Source organism: Orbicella faveolata, unplaced genomic scaffold (genome assembly GCF_042242905.1).
Source record: "Orbicella faveolata isolate gen_17 unplaced genomic scaffold, um_ofav_v1 contig_27, whole genome shotgun sequence".
Taxonomy (NCBI): Eukaryota; Metazoa; Cnidaria; class Anthozoa; order Scleractinia; family Merulinidae; genus Orbicella; species Orbicella faveolata.
In genome coordinates, this window is record NW_028301555.1 from 4,819,167 (window position 1) to 4,838,652 (window position 19,486).

General features: G+C 40.3%; 1 protein-coding gene across 1 annotated transcript in view; it reads right to left on the reverse strand.

Annotated features, from left to right (window-relative positions):
• Positions 1-906: 906 nt before the first annotated feature.
• The window catches only part of LOC110044266 (dnaJ homolog subfamily C member 13-like), a 48,922-nt gene continuing 30,342 nt past the window's right edge, over positions 907-19,486 (reverse strand). The window contains exons 49-73 of the mRNA XM_089296490.1: positions 17,906-18,041; positions 17,238-17,422; positions 16,840-16,914; positions 16,062-16,178; positions 15,156-15,239; positions 14,488-14,583; positions 13,623-13,686; positions 13,031-13,134; positions 12,426-12,539; positions 11,548-11,664; positions 10,778-10,831; positions 10,230-10,350; positions 9,422-9,513; positions 8,972-9,071; positions 8,492-8,566; positions 7,864-8,064; positions 7,194-7,275; positions 6,685-6,727; positions 6,356-6,451; positions 5,718-5,795; positions 5,444-5,515; positions 4,909-5,016; positions 4,197-4,340; positions 3,396-3,536; positions 907-3,048 (exon numbers count right to left, since the gene is read on the reverse strand). Coding sequence (XP_089152616.1) covers positions 2,839-3,048; positions 3,396-3,536; positions 4,197-4,340; positions 4,909-5,016; positions 5,444-5,515; positions 5,718-5,795; positions 6,356-6,451; positions 6,685-6,727; positions 7,194-7,275; positions 7,864-8,064; positions 8,492-8,566; positions 8,972-9,071; positions 9,422-9,513; positions 10,230-10,350; positions 10,778-10,831; positions 11,548-11,664; positions 12,426-12,539; positions 13,031-13,134; positions 13,623-13,686; positions 14,488-14,583; positions 15,156-15,239; positions 16,062-16,178; positions 16,840-16,914; positions 17,238-17,422; positions 17,906-18,041 — 2,709 coding nt within the window. The 3' untranslated portion in view covers positions 907-2,838. The remainder of the gene's footprint in view (positions 3,049-3,395; positions 3,537-4,196; positions 4,341-4,908; positions 5,017-5,443; positions 5,516-5,717; positions 5,796-6,355; positions 6,452-6,684; positions 6,728-7,193; positions 7,276-7,863; positions 8,065-8,491; positions 8,567-8,971; positions 9,072-9,421; positions 9,514-10,229; positions 10,351-10,777; positions 10,832-11,547; positions 11,665-12,425; positions 12,540-13,030; positions 13,135-13,622; positions 13,687-14,487; positions 14,584-15,155; positions 15,240-16,061; positions 16,179-16,839; positions 16,915-17,237; positions 17,423-17,905; positions 18,042-19,486) is intronic.

Here is a 19,486-nt window from a genome sequence, read left to right on the forward strand (position 1 = left end):
AGAGAGGATCGAGATTCACAGAGAACGTTTGAAGAAGAAAAAGACCAAGTTACCGCTGCACAAAACACATTAGTTTTGAGTACAGTTCATGCTTTGGCAAGACGTCAAAACCATCTTCTCCGAAGCACGTACTTGCAAGGTTTGCTTGAAGTAAATTCTTGTCGCAGGTGTTGGTGTTTCATAACGACACTGAACGGAAAGACCAGTCAGAACTTGTTTCCAGTGGCTGAGAGTTAAGTAAAACTTCTCCGCTAGTTGAATTCTTGAACGTGATGGAATACTATCAAGCAAGAAAGACCGTGCTTGACCACATTTCAAAACACCAAGGAGAGAGTTGAAAATACTACGCGTGGCGGAGTATTTTTGACGAACTTCGAGCCAGCTCTTAAACAATCAGTTTCCACAGGTGACAACAAACTGAAAGCTCTCTGGTTTTAAGGAATGCAGTACAATGTAACTTAGACTATCCTCGATCGGGGAACCTCTTGTTAAACGGAAGGGCGATGTAAGCAGTTCCGTAGACTAGTCAGTATGAGGCAAACCAAGGCACTTGCCTCAGTCATTTTTTTTTTCTCGTTTTTGTTGTTTCTCTGTTGAAAGGGGAAATTGAAACACTGGTAAATGCCAAGAATTAAGAATTAAACCATGGACTCTGCCTCAGTCATAATTTTTTGTTTAGGCTACGGCCCTGGTGAGGCAAACCCAAGGAACGCACAGAAAAGACAAGGAAGCACAGTAGAAAAACGCTAAACGGAATACCTAAAGAAAGGAAGACGAACTGTATAAATGGAACACAAAACGAAACACAGAGAAGGGCTAAAGGGCAGAACTTCAGAGGCAAAATATTTAGGGAAATATATCACGTATTTAAGATATTGACAAAAAGATCTAAACAAAACAAACACCTTTTCGTGTCACGGTTTTTAATCGTACACTCATTTCATTTTTATAAAATATATTTCTAAACTTTGTTCCTATCTGGTATAAAAAGGCAATACTATTTTTCGTTATATTACAGCCACTTCAATCTACCCATCAACTTAAAAATTACTTAGTCGCAACAGAATAACACAAAACAGACGAGAAATGACTTGTTCCTAATGCAACGTGTGGTTCCAATCAAACGTCACCGGATTTGCTCCGTTCTAGATTTATTACCTCTTACGTTTTCCCGCGCTTACTATCAGTGACTGATAACAAGTTTTCCCGCGCTTACCATCAGTGACTGATAACAAGTTTTCGCGCGCTTAGCATCGGTGACTGGTAACACGTTTTCCCGCGCTTGCAGTCGATTCCGCCTTGTTCCGGCGCTTGCCATCGGTTCAACGTTATCCCGCGCTTACAACTTGGTAAATATTTTTTCTGTTCTTTGCACCAGTGACATAATTCTGCTGATTGATTGTTAACGGGAAGTAAAGAAAGAAAATGCCTCTCTCATAACGTTTAGATACCTTTCACAATACATTTTGAACTTTAAACCCTAAAAATCAGAAACTACCACAAGGCCACAATTGAAATGTGGAAGGCTAGGCAGCCAATATCGTTTAAGATCTACGTCCTCTGACGTTAATTTTTTTGTTTTCTATTACCTAACATAATTTTCTCGGTACTCTGAAATTGGTGGAAGAAAAAATGAATTGCAGCTAAATGCGTTTTTTTTTCTCTAACAACAGGGGTAAACTCAACCTAGCATGCAATCAGCGTTAAATGAGCATTCTGAATCGTTCAGCTTACTCGCGAAAGTAAAATATTTAAGAAGTAACATTTGGCCAAGCCTTTACAATGTACGATGCAAGCACGAGGCGAACTTCGAGACAATTCCAAAGATTATATAAATCGGAATCGCAATCAAAACGTTCTTGAATGTTTCCACAAGGCTATGCAAAAAGAACAGGGTCATTTCTACTTAAGCGACGAAAGCTGGTTGCGATATTCTAGGGCATCTTTTCATTCTAAATCAACTCTCTAACCATGACAAATACTTTCCACTACCTTCATTAAAAATTGCTTTAAATATGACCTGATCAAAATTGTCCGATATTTTGCTGTACTTTTTCAATACAAATAACAGAAAAAGACACCATATTTTACCATCAACTTGGCAACTAAATTTCAATTTAACAGCGCGGCTATCAGCAAGAGTGATAACCTTCTGCAGAAATACTTTTTTCATTGACGAACAATTCATCGCTGTCTCTTTTAAAAGGCTGTGTTGAAACAAGCGTGACGTAATTGTAGGGGACTGAAGATCAGCGAAAGTACAATATTCTTAGTTCTATTTGTCACGCAGCATGCGTCACGTTCTTGTCACGCCACGCTATAAAAAGCTATTTTAACATATGTTTCAAGTGCGACCAGTCACAACCCCATTAACCTTGAAGCCTCACTAATGATAAGATAGAATTTCTCCTTAACATATCAATAAATAACCAATCATAAAGGGCCGAAAGAATCAAGGAATGGATAATCCATTCCGATATTCAAACAAACTCTCCCAAGTAGTTCCATAATGAACATGCAAATTCAACTGAGTAAGGAGAACTTGAGTGCAGACAGCAGGGCTTAAAGGACTGACACATCTTCATTCTCACAACTTCTCTTATAAGAAATTATGGAGACCAATACGGAGAATTTACAAGTTGAAACTAGGGCTTTAAGAGCTAATCTCAATTCTCTTATGTACTACCATGATAAATAGATGGATTCTATTAAAAAAAAAATTCTATGTTGACTTGAAACTGCAGAAAATGGTCGAGCAGTGCAAAACAACTCATATCACATTCGAATCAACACAGCCTGACAAGATATTTCTTAGCGCTATCATGTACCACACAGAGATCAACTGTTGTTCTCAACTGGGTGATCTGTTTCCACCGGAGGGGGCACGCTGGACATGGTGCTCGGATTGCCAGCGCCCATTGTCAGGTAACCGGCCACACCAGTCCCGCCTGTCAGGTAACCAGCGGCGGGTTTCTCCGAGATAAACAGGTCGTGTTTCTGGTCTCTGTACGAGGCCCACACAGAAGAGGCCTCTAGAATCTTGTTTATCTGTAACAAAGAAATATTGAGACACAAACTTAATCAACCCGATTATGTAGAAAATTCCAACTCAATCGACGATTTCTACCATTTTTACAGCCAGTAAAGTGTTGAATTTGCCAATCTGCAGCGGTAAAATAATTCGGTTTTCAAGCTGAGCTACATTACAACCTCGCTGTTCAGGCGCCTTGTTTGGCAGGAATTTATTTTTAGCCCAAACAAAGCCCAGTTTTTTACACAAGCTCCGTAAATGTTGGTGTCCGGTTAGAGACGGAAACAGATTTGATAATTGCCCGGAGTTTAATGCTATGATCCGCTTTCTATTCAATAATGAGATGTCACTGTGTTTTCGTTACCTCCTCGCCGTGTGTGAGATCTCTGATCATCGCCTTCAGAGCCTTGACTATTTGTGCTTTGGTTGCGGCGGGGTTTTCCACAGTTTTTAGAGCTCCGTTTAGGAGGTTCAGAAGGTACTGAACTAATTCGAACGAAAGAGCCTAAAGAGATAAAAGGAAGGAAGTTAAGATCTCTTGAATAGTCACACAAAAGGGTAATGTAAACAAATCTTCTAATAATACACAGAATATCATAAACGTACAGCTCAACAGCTTTCATTTCGGTGGGGGCACAGTAAGGCTTCGCCCACAAACTCAAAAGTTAGAAGAGCTTCGTGCGGTATGATAAACAGTATCAGATAAAAGTATCACTCAATAGCTTTCAGTTGAATGGTCCCACACTAGGGTTTCATCCTTGTACAGCATGATAAACAGCACCAGATGAAAGTATCACTCAACAGCTTTCATTTGAATGGTCCCACACTAGGGTTTCATCCACAGACTGAAAAGTTAGAACCACCTTGTACAGCATAATAAACAGTACTAAATGAAAGTATTGCTCAATAGCTCTCATTTGAATGGTCAAACACTAGGGTTTCATCCAGAAACTTTTAAGTGAGAACCACCTTGTACAGCATAGTAAACAGCACCACATGAAAGTACTGCTCAATAACTTTCATTTAATGCCCACACTAGGGTTTCATCCAAACACTTAAAAGTCAAAACCACATACACAGCACAAACGGAAAGAGGATTAATCATCAAACATGTTAGTCCCGAGGTTTACTACACAATTCAAAGTAAATATCACTTCTTATTAACCTGTGCTACAAGCTCTGTGTGATTCTTGTCAAACATTCTGTGAAGTGCTTCACATGCCACACCCACGACATCTGGCCTCGCTTCCATTCCCTTGATCATGTGACTGATACAGTCGCTGACCTGCGCCATGCTTCGAACACAGATCTGAAAAGGGCCGTTTCCGAGCGAGAGAAATCATACAACGAATAAATCAAAATCTTAGTTCCACTATATAAGAAATGCAAAAATGTAATTTAAATGGCTTTCTTATTTTTCCACAGATGAAATCCCCTTTTTAAAAATTAATCGCTCTTTCAATAATCTGATTTGACTATTTAATACAACATAGCTTTTTCAAGGTAAACTTTTTTCAGAATACTGACAATATTTCTCTCTTGAAAAGGGCCAAATTACGCTTTTTCAAGTGACGCGGACACAAACAACCTTCACTCGACGCATCGAAAAAATTTACACTACATTTTCTACGTTCGTGGTTTGTGATACACATGAATCTTTTAGTCTCACATATCCATTTACAAATAAAGCTGCGTTTTAAATTTCTCCGGCAATGTGGATGGGGCCTTAGTTTATTTCTACATGGGTGAAATTTGACGTTCCGTGCATGCAATTATGTACATCGCAAAAAAGCGACGTTGTTTTAAAATATCGTTGCATAACTAAATTTCCTTTGTGAGGTCTGGATTAAACTCCATCCCCTAATGGTGTGTCTTACCTCGTTAGCCGAGAGCAAGTGAACCACTTGTACAGCGGATTTCACGACTGCATTGTTTGTAGAACCCATGCTCTTTACTAAATTTGGAATGTGGCCTAGGCCTGGGACCTGGGAATAGAGCACAGATACTCTTAACATTCGCTTTATGCCGCAATGTGAACACAAACGTTCTGCTAACTGGTGACCAATTCCTTAATTCTCACGTCTGTATACTCAATTAAGTGGTGATTACATCTGGAGAAAATAAAAGTTGATCTAGCCAAGACTACCGTTTCAAACCTCTAGCCCTGCCCGAGATCGTGTTATTTCTGAGAAGTCACTTAACGTTTTTCTTGAGTTGCCATCCAGGAGACTAGGCAAGAGCAAGCAGAAACGTTCCCCACCCCAGCCCCGTACACTGAGCAGTTTTGTTCACGATATTTCAACATGGCGCATGCTTGTTTGAGGGTTGAATCGGAAAAAAAATAAGTTGTTTAGAATGTGGTTATAGACGAAAATTCCCAATACCACTTCTAATTCGTCGTTTTCCACATACCTGGTCTGCTAGCTGCGGTTGTGCCGTAAAAAGACAGAGTGTGGCCTGGGTGACAGTCTCCAGAGTCTCGCCCTGAAACGGGTTTGAGAAAAGTAGCAAGAAAGTAGAAAACGGAAATGACAATATAAAACGCATGCACTAAACAGGTAAAACAGGTAAAGCAGCAGCCTGGTCTGAGAGGTTACAGAAAAGTACAAAAAAGTGGAAAACGAGAATGACAGTATGAGAAACAAGTATCAAAACGTAAACCCCTTAAAAATAAAACAAAACTTACATCAGAGGAGGATTTTGTTAGCAGTTCAACAAACTTCTGTAGCAAAGCTATAAGGAACTCCTTCGGCTTCCGAAGAACCTGAGAAAGACAAAATAAAAAGAACCCACTTTCAAAGCTATACTATTGAGTTTTGTTTTACTGTAGCTTTACTGAGCTATATAATGACTTCAAAGTCAATGGTTTATTGACGTTGGCCAGAATCTTCCGTTCTAGTCCACTCGGATGCAAAATCTGCACTGACCACGATTTCTATCAAGCATTTTTTCCCCCCAGTTTCCTCCAAGTTACGGCTAGCTATTTGTACGTTTTGCCACCGTAATAACTGGCGTTGCAAATTTCGTTCATGCGACCTTTCCCCCTCTTTTCTCAAATTGCTTTTTCTCCCTCGCCATCAGTTACGAGCTTTCTAGCGCTTGGCACCGGTTACATGTTTTCCCGCGCTTAACCCTGATTACGTGTTTTCCCGCTCTTTTGACGAGTTATGTTTTTTTGTTTGCTTTGAGTTCTGATTGGCTTAATGGGTTCGGCTCTGAGAAAACCTTAGCGTCACTTTTGCAACAACTATAACAAAACCAACGCCGTTTAAAGAAACTTTTTTTTCTTGGTTGTTTTTTTCTTTTTCTTTTTTAAGAACATACCCAAGCTGGCTGCTGAATAAAGAGCCGAAGATAAATTCCACCAATTGTTATTTCCCCAGCAGCTTCGTCAAACATAACTTCAAAGTCTTCAGGAAGCTGAAAACAAAAACACGTTTCACATCAATTTCTCAATAACAAAGGCTGTTTGTTTTCCAAATTCTCATAGAGTACAAATATCATTAAATGCACTCTTTTCCTGACGAATTTCTCCACCTGTTTTTAAGTACACATCTCTTTTTCTACAAACCTCCTTCAAAGTATTTAAATTTCACCTGCCTACTAAATATTTTCACAAAAGAGGACAGAGAAGTCACGAAATAATGCCTTACCTTCCATTGAATGTCTGGGCTATCTTTCTGCACCTGGTAATGCCTATAACGACAGGAAAAAGAAACGCGATCAGCACATTTTCCTGTGTAACAGCAGCTTCTTGGCCTACTCACGTAACGCAATCTTTACTGCTGGTCAGGACGTAATTCTAAACGTAATGGCATGTTGAGGGGAAGATGGCGGTTCAAAATGGTGTCTGTACAAGAGACGCACATCTAAGACCGGAGACAACTAGTTTCGTCATGATCGTTTAAGACGGCACTGGCCGCAGGTTTACATAATGAAATACTAACAGGAAAAATTATTCGACTTTTTAAGGGCATTTACCAACTGACTTTAATCAGTATATCAAACACGAAAGACTGTGTTTGACCACATTTCCAAACACCGAGAAGAGAGTTGAAAAAACGAAGCACAGTGGAGTATTTTTGACGAACTTCGAGGTGTTTGGAAATGTGGTCAAACATTGTAAGAACCATGGAACATAGACTAGCATTAATAAACTCACTTGTCTTTAAGCTGTTTCACCACTGTACACATTTTTTCTCTGGCTTCAGTGTTCCATATCAGTTCAGGATTCTCCTGGTTTGCTATACAGAAAAAAAAAACCAAGCAAATAAAAAAAAACAGATCCCGTACTGGTACAAAAGGACTAGACACCACATACATAACATGTTACCCACACACACGATTGCCACAGATATAACGTTTCAAAATCCCTGCGTTTTCCCTGATAAAAATAATATTTCCCTGAGCAAATAAATACAAAATGTCAGAGACAATAGGGTTTTTATAGCCTCCCCTTACAGCCTTCCTTTCCACCCATTCATCGAGACTGATAAGTTTTCAAAACAATTTCTTCATTGAGGAGAAACATCGTTGAGATCACACTGAATATTTCTTCCAGCCTTCAATGGTATTAAATCAGCAGAGTCATGTTAAAATTCTTTCAAATCTCCCCGACTTTTGTTCAAAATGTCAATTCTCCCTGACTCAAAATAAAATTCCCTTACTTCTTCTTGACCTTGAATAATTTTTTCCCCTGACCATCTCCTGAGCTGTGGCAACCCTGACACATGTTTTAGTTCGTCAAGTAATCTTTCCAAAACAAAATAGCGTGACAAGGCAGTGTAACGTCCCTGATGTTCTAATATAGCTTGGCGAACGACTTGCCTCACCTTCAAACATATGCACGCTTGCTGAAGCGTTGTCTCTCATAGCGTCCATAAAGATGGCTGGCAAAAATTTGGACAACACGATCTTCACTTTGGGTCCAATGAGCTTATCTGACATCATCTTGGAAAACAGCTCGGCTGATCTCTCGCGGACCACTGGGTTTGTGCCATTTGCATACAGGTCCAGAAGATAGATCAGACCGCCTGAAAAATACACCAGGTTAGAATCTGTCTCGGGTCCAAGAAATCGAAGAAGCGACGTGCAGGATTACGATTAGCCTCGAAACAGTCACTCTACTGAATTTTTGCGCAAAGCTGTTTCTTCAGCATAAAGAGGATAAGAGACGGTATTGCCACACCCACCCCACCCCAACCTACCACTCCCGTTGATGGGATATCGGCATTTTGACAAGTTGCCCTAACTGGTTCATACTTCTAGGTTAGGAGTAAAGTGCCTTGTCCAAGCGCACAATACTACGACTCTAAGCAGAGTCTAACCACTCGCTCTGAACTCTAACATAGCAGACCACTGCGCCACCACCACCCCCTCCCTGTTGCCTTAAAGAAAATTCGTGACGTAAGTAATATGCTAATCCCCGTCAACATTGACGTTTTAGTTTGTGGTATTTACCTTTATGCATCGTTTCCTTGACGATTTTAGTGTTGGAACAAAGTGCGTGCATTGTATCAACTGCCAACAGACGATCTGTCATGAAAAACAATACCACAAAGGTTATGAATGAGAACTATTTTTGCACTTTTCTGGGAAGGAAACAAGCACATGATTTGAAACTTTCTCTTAACATGCCAGAGCCGAGTTGTTCGAAAGCCGGTTAACGCTAACCCAGGATTACAAGTTAATGGAAGTATCAATTTTTCCTGTATACAAATGTTTTTCACTTCTTATGTTTTGTGTAGTTTGAGATTACTCATGCTCAAAACTGAAGGGCAGACAAGATAACCAGAAAACCTCATCGAAAAAAATACAAAACTGAAGGCAGGCAGGCAACAGCATAATCAAAATCTCTCGGGTTAGAGTGGAAAAGACGTAACAGAGACGCAAAAACGGATCCTGTGGTGGGGAGGGTAAGGAGTACTGTAGACGACCCACCTGATGGAAGCGTGTGTAGTGTTAGGAACAAAAAGCCGAGGATGTCAGAGTCAGCTATACTCGTTACACAGTTCTTGTTTGCTGTCGTGCTTGAGATGACCTGCAATACAGTGATAAGAGTCATTTCCCCTTACATTATCAATACACTGTTACGAAGACAAGTGATGAGAATAAAGAAATTGAACACCCAAAGAAAAACTGTGTTGATGTTTAGTAACATAAGAAATGAATGAGAACCAGCGAGAGGAACTGATCGTGACACATTAAAGATTCTCCGTACTAGTACTATAGACTAAGAAATTTATTTTTACGCTGACAAGGGTTGATACACCACAAACCTCTCCCAACTAAAACTATAAGGAGTGTACAAAGACAATTGGGGAGAAAATGTATGTTGAGATTGAACTTTAAGAGGTTAATCCAGACATTGTTCAAAGCACTTCGTCTTACCTCAAGAGCAAACTTCTGAAGTTTTGTTGCTTTAGTCATCCTTAGTAAGGAGAAAATCAGCCTAAAATGTCCAATACACTGAGCTTCAGTGCCTGTCAACAGAGAGACAAGTCACAGAAATTAGATTTTCATGACGTACAATGGGTTAATTACCAGGGAGATAACGACAATGGCTATTTTAAAGGAGCTCAGTCACGGTTTGCGCATATTGAAAAGATTAGCTTCAATTTTTTCAAATTCGTCGTTTGTAATCCGTGTCAATCTTCTCCATCCTTAGTCATCCTTGTTCCTTTATGGTTTATCATTATCTCTTTGCTGTTTTTCTTTCTTATTAAACTGTTATTTTCAGGTTTCCTACCATTTAAAGGTAATTTTGTATGTGGTCAAAATAACTCAAAATACCATGACTGAGCGCCTTTAACAGGGGCATCAGTTCACAGCAATAAATGACTGAAATAAATGAATTCAAGGGAGAAACATCTGTCATATCGAATCGGAGACATGAAGGAATTTGTGAAAACGCAAGTTCATTGTCCCAGTCATCTGAAAATAGCAACGGACGATATATATTAAGCAAGGGAAAAAAGGCAAAGTTTGTTGAGGTTGAGGTTTTGGGGAAGGCCCGTTTCGTGTGGAACGTTGAGTTTTGTGATGAGTATCATCCATATTTTGCTGCTATTGCTCTGACACTCGCCACAATGCATTAAACAGGCAAAACAACTACAAACACACTTTTGGCCTGTCACACAATCGTCTCCCAAGCAACACACGCCGTGACACGTCAACGTAACGCTTGCGCAGTTTATACCTGAGTTGTTTTTGATGACGTTTCTAAGCGCTTCCAGAGCCATGACGCTAGCATCCAGTCTTTTCTGGTTTTTCTTCAAGTCCAGCTCTGTGGCAGTGAGGGCCATCAATGAATGAAGGTACTGGGAACGAAACAAGTGCGCAAGACTGAAAGTTTAAGATCTCATCATTATTCAAGGCAGGTAACCAAGTAGATCGCATCAATGACTAATATCACTATTTAGTATCACCCAACTAGTGGACTAATCCAAATCCTGCATTTTGATTGGCTACGCTACTAGGGGACTATTAGTAATAGTCATCGAGTAGCGAAATTGGCGCCATCGAGCGTGACGCTTTCTTTCGTTTTATTCCCAAATAAATATTTCTTCAACTTGCCTTTGCTAATTTTGTTATTGCCTTTTCTGTCCGACTAGTTGGGTGATACTAAAACAATTAGACCCTTCGCCCTCAAGGGCCACGGGTCTAATTGTTAATTATCATATTTTAAAACTGCTTGTCCTTAGGCGAAAAAATGTTAAAATTGCTATTTCTTGTAATGTTACCAACCTGCGCCTCTGAGCCAAGGAAGTCGATCAAATCTGCTGCAAATTTAAGCGGAGCCTAAAAACAGACACAAAGTGTTGCTAGTGATCATTCAAATCTACAGTAATCCGATTTGTACTTGAAATGCTGTAATCAGTCCAAAAAGTGGTGCTACTGCCCTGGCCAAAGGACTCACGACAAACGTAACAGCACACCCATCTAACCAACGCAATGGCCAAAACAGCTATAGCCCAGAACGGCCACAACCTCCCAAAGGACCAAGGCCACAAAGGCCACAACCTCCCAAAGGTCCAAAACACCAACAAGGGCCACAACGTCTGAAAGGCCAAAACACCCAAAAAGACAACAATGGCTCTAACCTACCATAGGCCCAAACACTCACAAGGGCTACAACAGCCACAACCTCTCGAAGGCCCAAAACAGCCAGAGGGGCCACAACGGCTGCAACCTCCCAAGGGACCAAAACACCCACAAGAGCCCTAACAACCACAGTCATCAAAACGAGTACAAAATATCACAACAAGGACACCCACCGAGAGATCTCAAACAGCCACAACGATCAGGACGCTCCATAACAGCTACAACTAGCACAATCTCCGCATTGCAAAACGTACCAAATACATTTGAGACACATCTATATCTTGAAAACGCTCTAAACAAAGGTAGCAGTCGCAACTGAAGCGTCCTGGATTCGTTCTTTACTAAGTGAAAATGTTCCTGATAAGTCGTCAATTTATAATTATAAGTAATGTTAAAAAAAAGACATTTCTTACCTCAAGTGGAAATAAAGGCTGTTCATTGTAAATACGCACAAAGATTTCTCCCACAATCAGCTCTTCGCTGAAAACGGAGAAAGTAAATCGAGCACCAAATGAAGAGTCACATTCACCCTAGAAATATAAACACAAGAGTTAGATAACGCACTGCACAACCCTATTTTTTTAACACTTCGATGATCTGAATGAAGACTCTCTTTACTTACTTTTTACTCTCTTGGCAAAAGGGTTTTGTAAGTCACTTTGGAGAAAACGCTTTAATGTGAAAACATTTTCCTGAATGTGTGAAGTCCAGCATTCTAAGAACCTACCCACTAGAGTGTGATATAAAATGTTCGTTCGTTCGTTCGTTCGTCCGTTCGTTCGTTCGTTCGTCCGTCCGTCCGTCCGTCCGTTCGTTCGTTCGTTCGTTCGTTCGTTCGTTCGTTCGTTCGTTCGTTCGTTCGTTCGTTCGTTCGTTCGTTCGTTCGTTCGTTCGTTCGTTCGTTCGTTCGTTCGTTCGTTCGTTCGCGAGTCCGTTCGTCCGTCTTTCGTTCATTCGTTCGTTCATTCGTTCGTTAGCTCATTCCTCTGTTGGTTCGTTCGTTCATTCATTCGCTCGTTCACTGGTTCGGTCAGTCGGTCTGTCACTCGCTCGTGAATGGATTCATGCGTTTCTTCGTTTCGTTCGTTCATTCGTTCGTTCATTCACTGGCTCGTTCGCGCTTTCTTCTCCGTCTGTTCGTTTGTACGTACGTTTAATGTCGGTTACTTGAGCACGAAAAAAAAATTAACAATTTCCCTCGTCACCTCTACAAATTTGACAGATCTATTATCAGACCACAAAACTGATCGCAGAGCGTACTTAGTAAAACTATACTCTCTCAGTACATTACCGTTTTGATCTTTCGTAGTTGCTGAGTTTCCAGAAATTCATTCAGTTCTATCCTTGTGGCGTTGTCCCAGATAAGATAAGGATTCTCTGTGTTACTGTTCAACATCTTTAGGATCTACACAAAGAGACAAAAAGACTCTGGATTTGTATTTGTAATATAAACAAATAACAACATAGGCCATGGGTTCAGCATCAACTCGTTCTAGCTATGAGACAGTTAGCACTGGCCGTTTTAAAGGAGCTCAATCATGGTATTTTGAGCTCTTTTGACCACGTACAAAATTACCTTTACAATGAAGAAAACCTGAAAATAGTTCTCTACTAAGATAGAAAAACACCAAAGGGACGATAATAAACTATACAGAAGCAAGGATGATTACGGATGGAGAAGATTGACACGGATTACAAACGACGAACTTGAAAACTTTAAGCTAAACTTCTCAAGATGCGCAAACGTGACGTAGCTCCTTTAACCCAAAAAATTAAAGACAACACAGGTCAATCAAAACTTGGCTTGAAAGAAGTCAACTGTAAAGTTTTACATTAACCTCCTGGAAAAGATTTACTCCAATTTTGAAAGGAATTTAGTTACAGAGTAGAGTGTACCTCTTTTGGCGAGTCATTGCTGAGTTGTTTAGCGATGTAAGGAGTCAACATGCTGGAGAGAGACTTCCTGATGGCTGGGTTTTCAGGGGTGAAATTTTCATCACCTGAAAAAAACAAAACAAAACAAAAACAAAACAAAACAAACGCAAATGAGTTCTGGTGAGTTTTTTCCACTCATTCCTTACTTAACCAAATATCCCGAAAGGCGAACCATATTTCGTGTGCAAGCACAAGCATTCATACTAGCACTCAGAAACGCAGGCAAAAACACAAGAACAAAAGTGCATTTGCACATGCCGCCGGGACGGTTGTGTTTAGAGCTGAAAACAGACCTATAAAGGACAAAGTTAGGTGTAATTCCATTTGCTTACAAAAGTTTGCCACTTTCCCCCGTAGCTTTAAAATGCACAAATCAAAGCTTGTCTGTACATTTTAGTGTGCACTATTCTGTATTGTCGCTAAGGTTCTTCGGTAGAATCCGCTAACAACGAAAAATGACCGAGTTTGTTCCTTTTTGGATTCCTACCTCAGCCAGGGGCGAATTTTCCAGAGCAGGACAAGATTTAATTAAGAAGAAGAATAATTTACGTACTCAGATATCCCCCGAGCCTGGCCAATGCATCAATACTCAAACGTGCCAGGTTGTTAGCAATTTCCTGCAAACAAAATAATTCAAAGTTAAATCCAGCACAACCCAGTGATACAAAGAAAACCCTAGAGAATACAAACCATTTGACTTAAAGGCATGTTTTGCGACAACTAAACAACAAAGAGTGTCGTACCAACACAAGATGTACAATTACTTCTAAAACTCATTAAGAATTCATCAAGAAGAAAATCATGACCGTGACGGTGTTTGGATACCTGATCTTAATCAGCAAAGATTTTTACAATTACATTTCTCCGTTTACTCCTTAATTCGTAATTACGAATCCATAAATAAATAGTTTTAGTCTCGGTTGAGAGGATATATCAAACACTCAAGATAGTGTTTGACCACGTTTCCAAACACCCTGAAGTTCGTCAAAAATACTCCGCTACGCGTCAACCGATAAGGTGTCTTCGTCTTCGTGTTTTCAGTCGTGTATTAAGTTTCAACACATTCTTTTGAGAAGCTCGTTCAAAGTTTGCTACTCAGATTATGCTACTGGTCAAATTTGAGCACAATAGAACTGATTAGTATCGTGCAATACGCGTTGAACTTTTCAGACACTAATATTTAAATTAAATTTAACATGTTGTCTCATGAACTGTGTTTTGTGCTTTGTTTGCTGCACTTTCTAGATGGTGGATTCTACCATTAGGAGATCTATTCACCATTTTCTGCAGAACAATGTCTGTATGCCATTCAACATACTGGTTTTTTATTGGATCGCAGGCTCAAACCAAGTTAACTTATTGTAATCAGGAGCTCCGCTTTTGGGCTTGGCTAAATCTATGTATTATTGTCTTCTAACCTGTTGGTTAGTCTCTGCACTCTTCTCAACGCCGCTTTCATCCAGTGTGTAGTCATAATTGAAGAGAAACAGCAGTAAGTGCCACAAAACACCAGCCTGAAGTAAGGAAAAACACAGATTAGTTACAAAGTTGACTCACTCGTTATTTTCCGGCAAGATTTCAAGAAGCTCAAAAACATGCCTACCCCATGGAAAACTCAACAACGATAGTTTGATTACGTAGAATACAACTGAAGAAATAATGGAAATCCATTAAGAACTGAGAACAACAAACACCGGCGACAGCAACTTTGAAGCCTTTTAATTTGCCGCCATCTTGGTTGAGTGGTCAATAGACTGTTACAACGTCAGAAGCCAGTAAGGCGTCAAATTAGTTACACGCTGTAAATGGTTTGAACCCAGGAGTATCAGTAGTTCGTACAGTGTGATCGTCCGGGTGAGTGTAGTTCGAAACGTCAGTCACCAACAACAGTTCTTTTCAGAACTACACTCACCCGGACGATCACACTATACGAACTTAGTTACACGCTGTTAAACTGCAAGCATGGTGTTTAGCTTTTTGATTGGTTCAAAATTTTAGAAAACCGACAAAAGTTGTCACACTTGAACAGTTGCAATAGTTCAGTACCTTTCACTCTGATTATCCCTCGCACGCCATGTTTTATTACCTGTAAAAGTTGCGTTTGAAGCCAAAATTCCGCACTGAAAGCACTAACACACTCCGCCGCAACTGAACACAGCGCTGGGAGATTCTATAAGAAAAAATGAAAAAAAAATTGCCACAGATTAAAACAAATCTAGCTTTTTTGAACCTTGACGTAAAAGGACACGAAGAGGGCGTCTTCTTCAACCCGTTGTATATTTTAAAACGTGCAATAGCTTTCTAGCCCTGGTTAATTGCTGTAATTATGAACAGTGTGGAGTATAAAAAATTAATGAAATATGTCGAATTATTCTCGCATTTTGATCGGTTCTAGCGGGGAGGCGCGGTGGCCTCATGGATAGTGCGCTCGTCTCCGGATCGAGCGGTCTGGGTTCGAGCCTTGGCCGGGGACATTGTGTTGTTTTCTTGGGCAAGACACTTTACTCTCACAGTGCCTCTCTCCACCCAGGTGTATAAATGGGTACCGGCGAACTTAATGCTGGGGGTAACCCTGTGATGGACTAGCATCCCATCCAGGGGGGAGTAGAAATACTCCTGGTCGCTTCACGCTACGGAAACCAGGATAAGCTCCGGCCTGATGGGCCACTTGGCTCGTATACAGACTTAACCTTTTTTTTGATCCGTTCTTACCTATGATCTATTGGAGGACAGACGTTTAGATGACGTCATTAACAGTTTTTTGATTCTTTAATATATAAACAGATTGATTCTATTTTATTATGCGTCTATTCACTAAGAGATCACAGAAGACGTCAAATGTGGTAAGAACATCAGTGACACACTCGCCTAATGACTCGCGTGCTACTATTTTGTTCTTACCAGATTTTGACATGATCTGTGATCTGTTACTGAGCAGACGCACGGCAACATGGAATCTACTTGTTAAATGGACTTAGTGTAACTAACTTACCCTGTGATAGAGGACACGACAAAGGTCTTTAATAATGCCTGGCATCTCAGTGATTTTCTCGCGGCACTCTTCAAACTGTGCTGCTACTGTGTAGCATCTTGTGATGTGAGTACAAACCTGAAACACGAACAAACAACAATATTTACTATTATGACACCTCTTCGTTACTACGCGCGTTGTGACTGGCCAATTTACTGGGCCGAATACGACTGTACGGCCCGGTACAATATGAAGCTGTTCCCGAACTCGTTAACCACGCGTAGAGGTGTAAAACGTATCTTGCTGACTTCGTCTTATCTGTCCATAGCGTAAGTAACGTCTTACAGAACGGATCTTGAACTCAGTTAGTATGAAGTATACAAGTACTCTTTCAACAACAACAACAACAACAGCAACAACAACTCTACAAAGTGTTTCTCTAGTGCAGAAGAAATACGGCTCTCTGGCAAACAGAAAGCCAGCGTATTTCTTGAAAAACCTCGCAAACCAACCGAGTATTCTTCGAAGAACATAAATCAGTTAGATAAGTTTTTGATGAAGTATAACTGCCATTTGAAAACTCATGACAAGGCAGTGTCTGGGAAGACGAAAATTAGAATTAGAATTAGAATTAGAGTCCTCGGGAGCTCATTAGCTAGGAATCTAAGCGGCCGTGCAATATATAATGACCCCCCCCCCCCCCCTCCGCCCCCATCTTTTACCCTAGTCCCTCCCTGGTTAACCTAAAAATTTTGGAGATGATCTTCCCCCGAAAAGAAGATGATAAAGTAAAACTAACCTGGACTGGTACTTCGTGGGGTTCAGTGGATGAAGTGAGGGCCTCTAAACAACGAGTGTAAGCTTCTTGTAGCGCCTGGTCAAAAATAAACACAGTTAACGCAAAAATTACTCAGGACACAACACAAGTACATTAACTGTAAAAGTTAAGAATGTCTATCGGGTGATAACCCGCCATGGACTAGCATCCCACCCAAAGGGACTAGCAATACTCCTTGTCGCTTCATGCTACAGAAACCGGTGGTGAAACATTCGCTCACAAACCAGGTTTAGTGTTTTTTTTTTTTTTTTTTTTTACGCACGAACACGAGCCAGTGATAACAACACCAAAAGCGTGCCGCAGTGAGGAAAACGTCAGAAAGACAATGAAGACAGCGAAGATCTAGCAATTTTTTTTACCTCAATTCCGTCTTCTCTGCGTAGTTCCTCAGCGTTAAGCGCTGAGCAGTTGATGGTGTGATAAGCGAGTTCACTCGCAGCTGTCAGCAGAGGAGCAGACTTGGAGAACAGAGCGTCATCTCCTGTCTCGAGTCTGATGGTCTTGATCAGCATGGGATAACCAGCGTACTTGTATGGTTGGAGCTCTGGAATAAAACAAAAACACGATATCAAGAGTGGCCCAGAGTTTCTATAGGACAAGTGAAAAGTCTCCACACTAAAATATTTTATTCATTCCCAAGTCTCTTATTGAGTTCTGAGACTTCTCCTTTTCAGGAGCTCAGTCACGGCATTTTGAGTTGTTTTGACCTCTTTCAAAATCACTTTCAAATTGAAGGAAACCTGAGAATAGTAGTTTACAAAGATAGATAAACACCAAAGAGATAATAACAAGCCGTAAAGGAACAAGGATGGTTCAGGATGGAGAAAATTAACACAGATTACAAACGTCAAATTTGCAAGCCTTTTCATAATTCGTGACGTAGCTCCTACAAGGACCAGTTTACCATGTAATAATTCATAGTTAATGATAGTAACTAGGTAAGGAAGGAATTTATTTTACGAGGCTACCACTTGACAGTACAAATAATTCATAATTAGAATTTGGTACGGTAAAAGATAGGCTCTACCTTCCTTGTATCTCTTGAAGAGAATGGACTGCGACTTGAGAATAAGCACAATATTGTGTGGATCAGGGCCTTGTACTGTTCTTGAAGACTTAGAACACAGAAACTCATACGCCTTATTCACTTTCTCAAAAATGTCCTGAAAAGAAACAATAATAATAATAATAATAATAATAAATAAATATTTATATAGCGCCTATCCATGCCTGCTCTAGGCGCTGTACAATTCGCCAAAATGATCTGTACTAATCTTAATAATTAAAAATGTGCATTTAAGAAAGTAATAGAAAGTAAAAATCGCTAAGAATAATAAGTTTTCTTAAAAAGATGAGTTTTGAGTTTAGATTTAAAAGAACTTAGATTGTCACATGAGCGGATAGAAACAGGTAGACTGTTCCAGAGTTCAGGAGCGGAAACAGCAAAAGCTCGAGAACCATATGTCTTCAGGTGAAAATTTGTGGGGTTAAGAAGTAATAAGTGTGATGATCGGAGGATTCTGGAAGGTTGGTAGTACGCTACTAGATCTTGAATGTAGACAGGAGATTGTTGATGAAGAGCCTTAAAGGTAAGTAACATAATCTTGAATTTAATGCGTTCAGAAATAGGAAGCCAGTGTAATTCTTTCAGTATTGGAGTGATGTGGTCGTACTTTCGGGAACAGGTGATAAGTCGGGCAGCGGCGTTCTGAACAGACTGGAGCTTTTTTAAAGCACACTTCGGTACATTGTACAAAAGAGAGTTGCAGTGGTCGAGTTTGGAAGACACAAAAGCATGGACCAGGATCTCGGTGGTTTTCGTAGATAAGAATTTCCTTATCCGGGAGATGTTGCGCAGATGATAAGAGGCTGATTTACAAATAGAACTGATATGCGGAAGCATAGTCATGGTACTGTCAAATATCACACCGATGTTTCTAGCAAATTGAGATGGCTGAATTATGTCTTGACCAAAACGGATTGGTGGTAGAGACTGCTGCGGGTTGTGTTTCGAGTATAGATAAAGAAATTCCGTCTTGTCCTTATTCAGTTTTAGCTTGTTAAGAGACATCCACTTGTCAAGATCAGACAAACATTCCTCAATTTTTCCAACTGCATTAGTTAATTCGACGTCGTTGTTTGTTGAAAAAGAGATATATAACTGAGTATCGTCAGCGTAGAAGTGAAATTGCATTTCGTGGTACCGTAGAATGTCAGCCAGTGGTGCAGTATAAAGTAAGTACAGGATAGGCCCTAGGACCGAACCTTGGGGGACTCCACATTTAAGCTCACGAGACTGTGATTTTTTTCCATCGATTAAGGTAAATTGTGTGCGGTTTGTAAGATAGGAACGAAACCATTCAAGGGCAGTGCCACAGATTGAAAACTTGGATTTCAGTCTTGTTAGAAGAATGTCGTGATCAACAGTGTCAAAAGCAGCAGATAGATCAAGCAGCAGGAGTATAACACAGTGACGATCGTCAATGGCACGCAAAATATCATTGTGTACACGTACAAGAGCGGTTTCACAGCTATGAAATCGCTTGTAGGCTGATTGTAGCGGTTCATTAAGTTGGTTGGATTCCAAGTAGTCCTGAAGACGTACTGC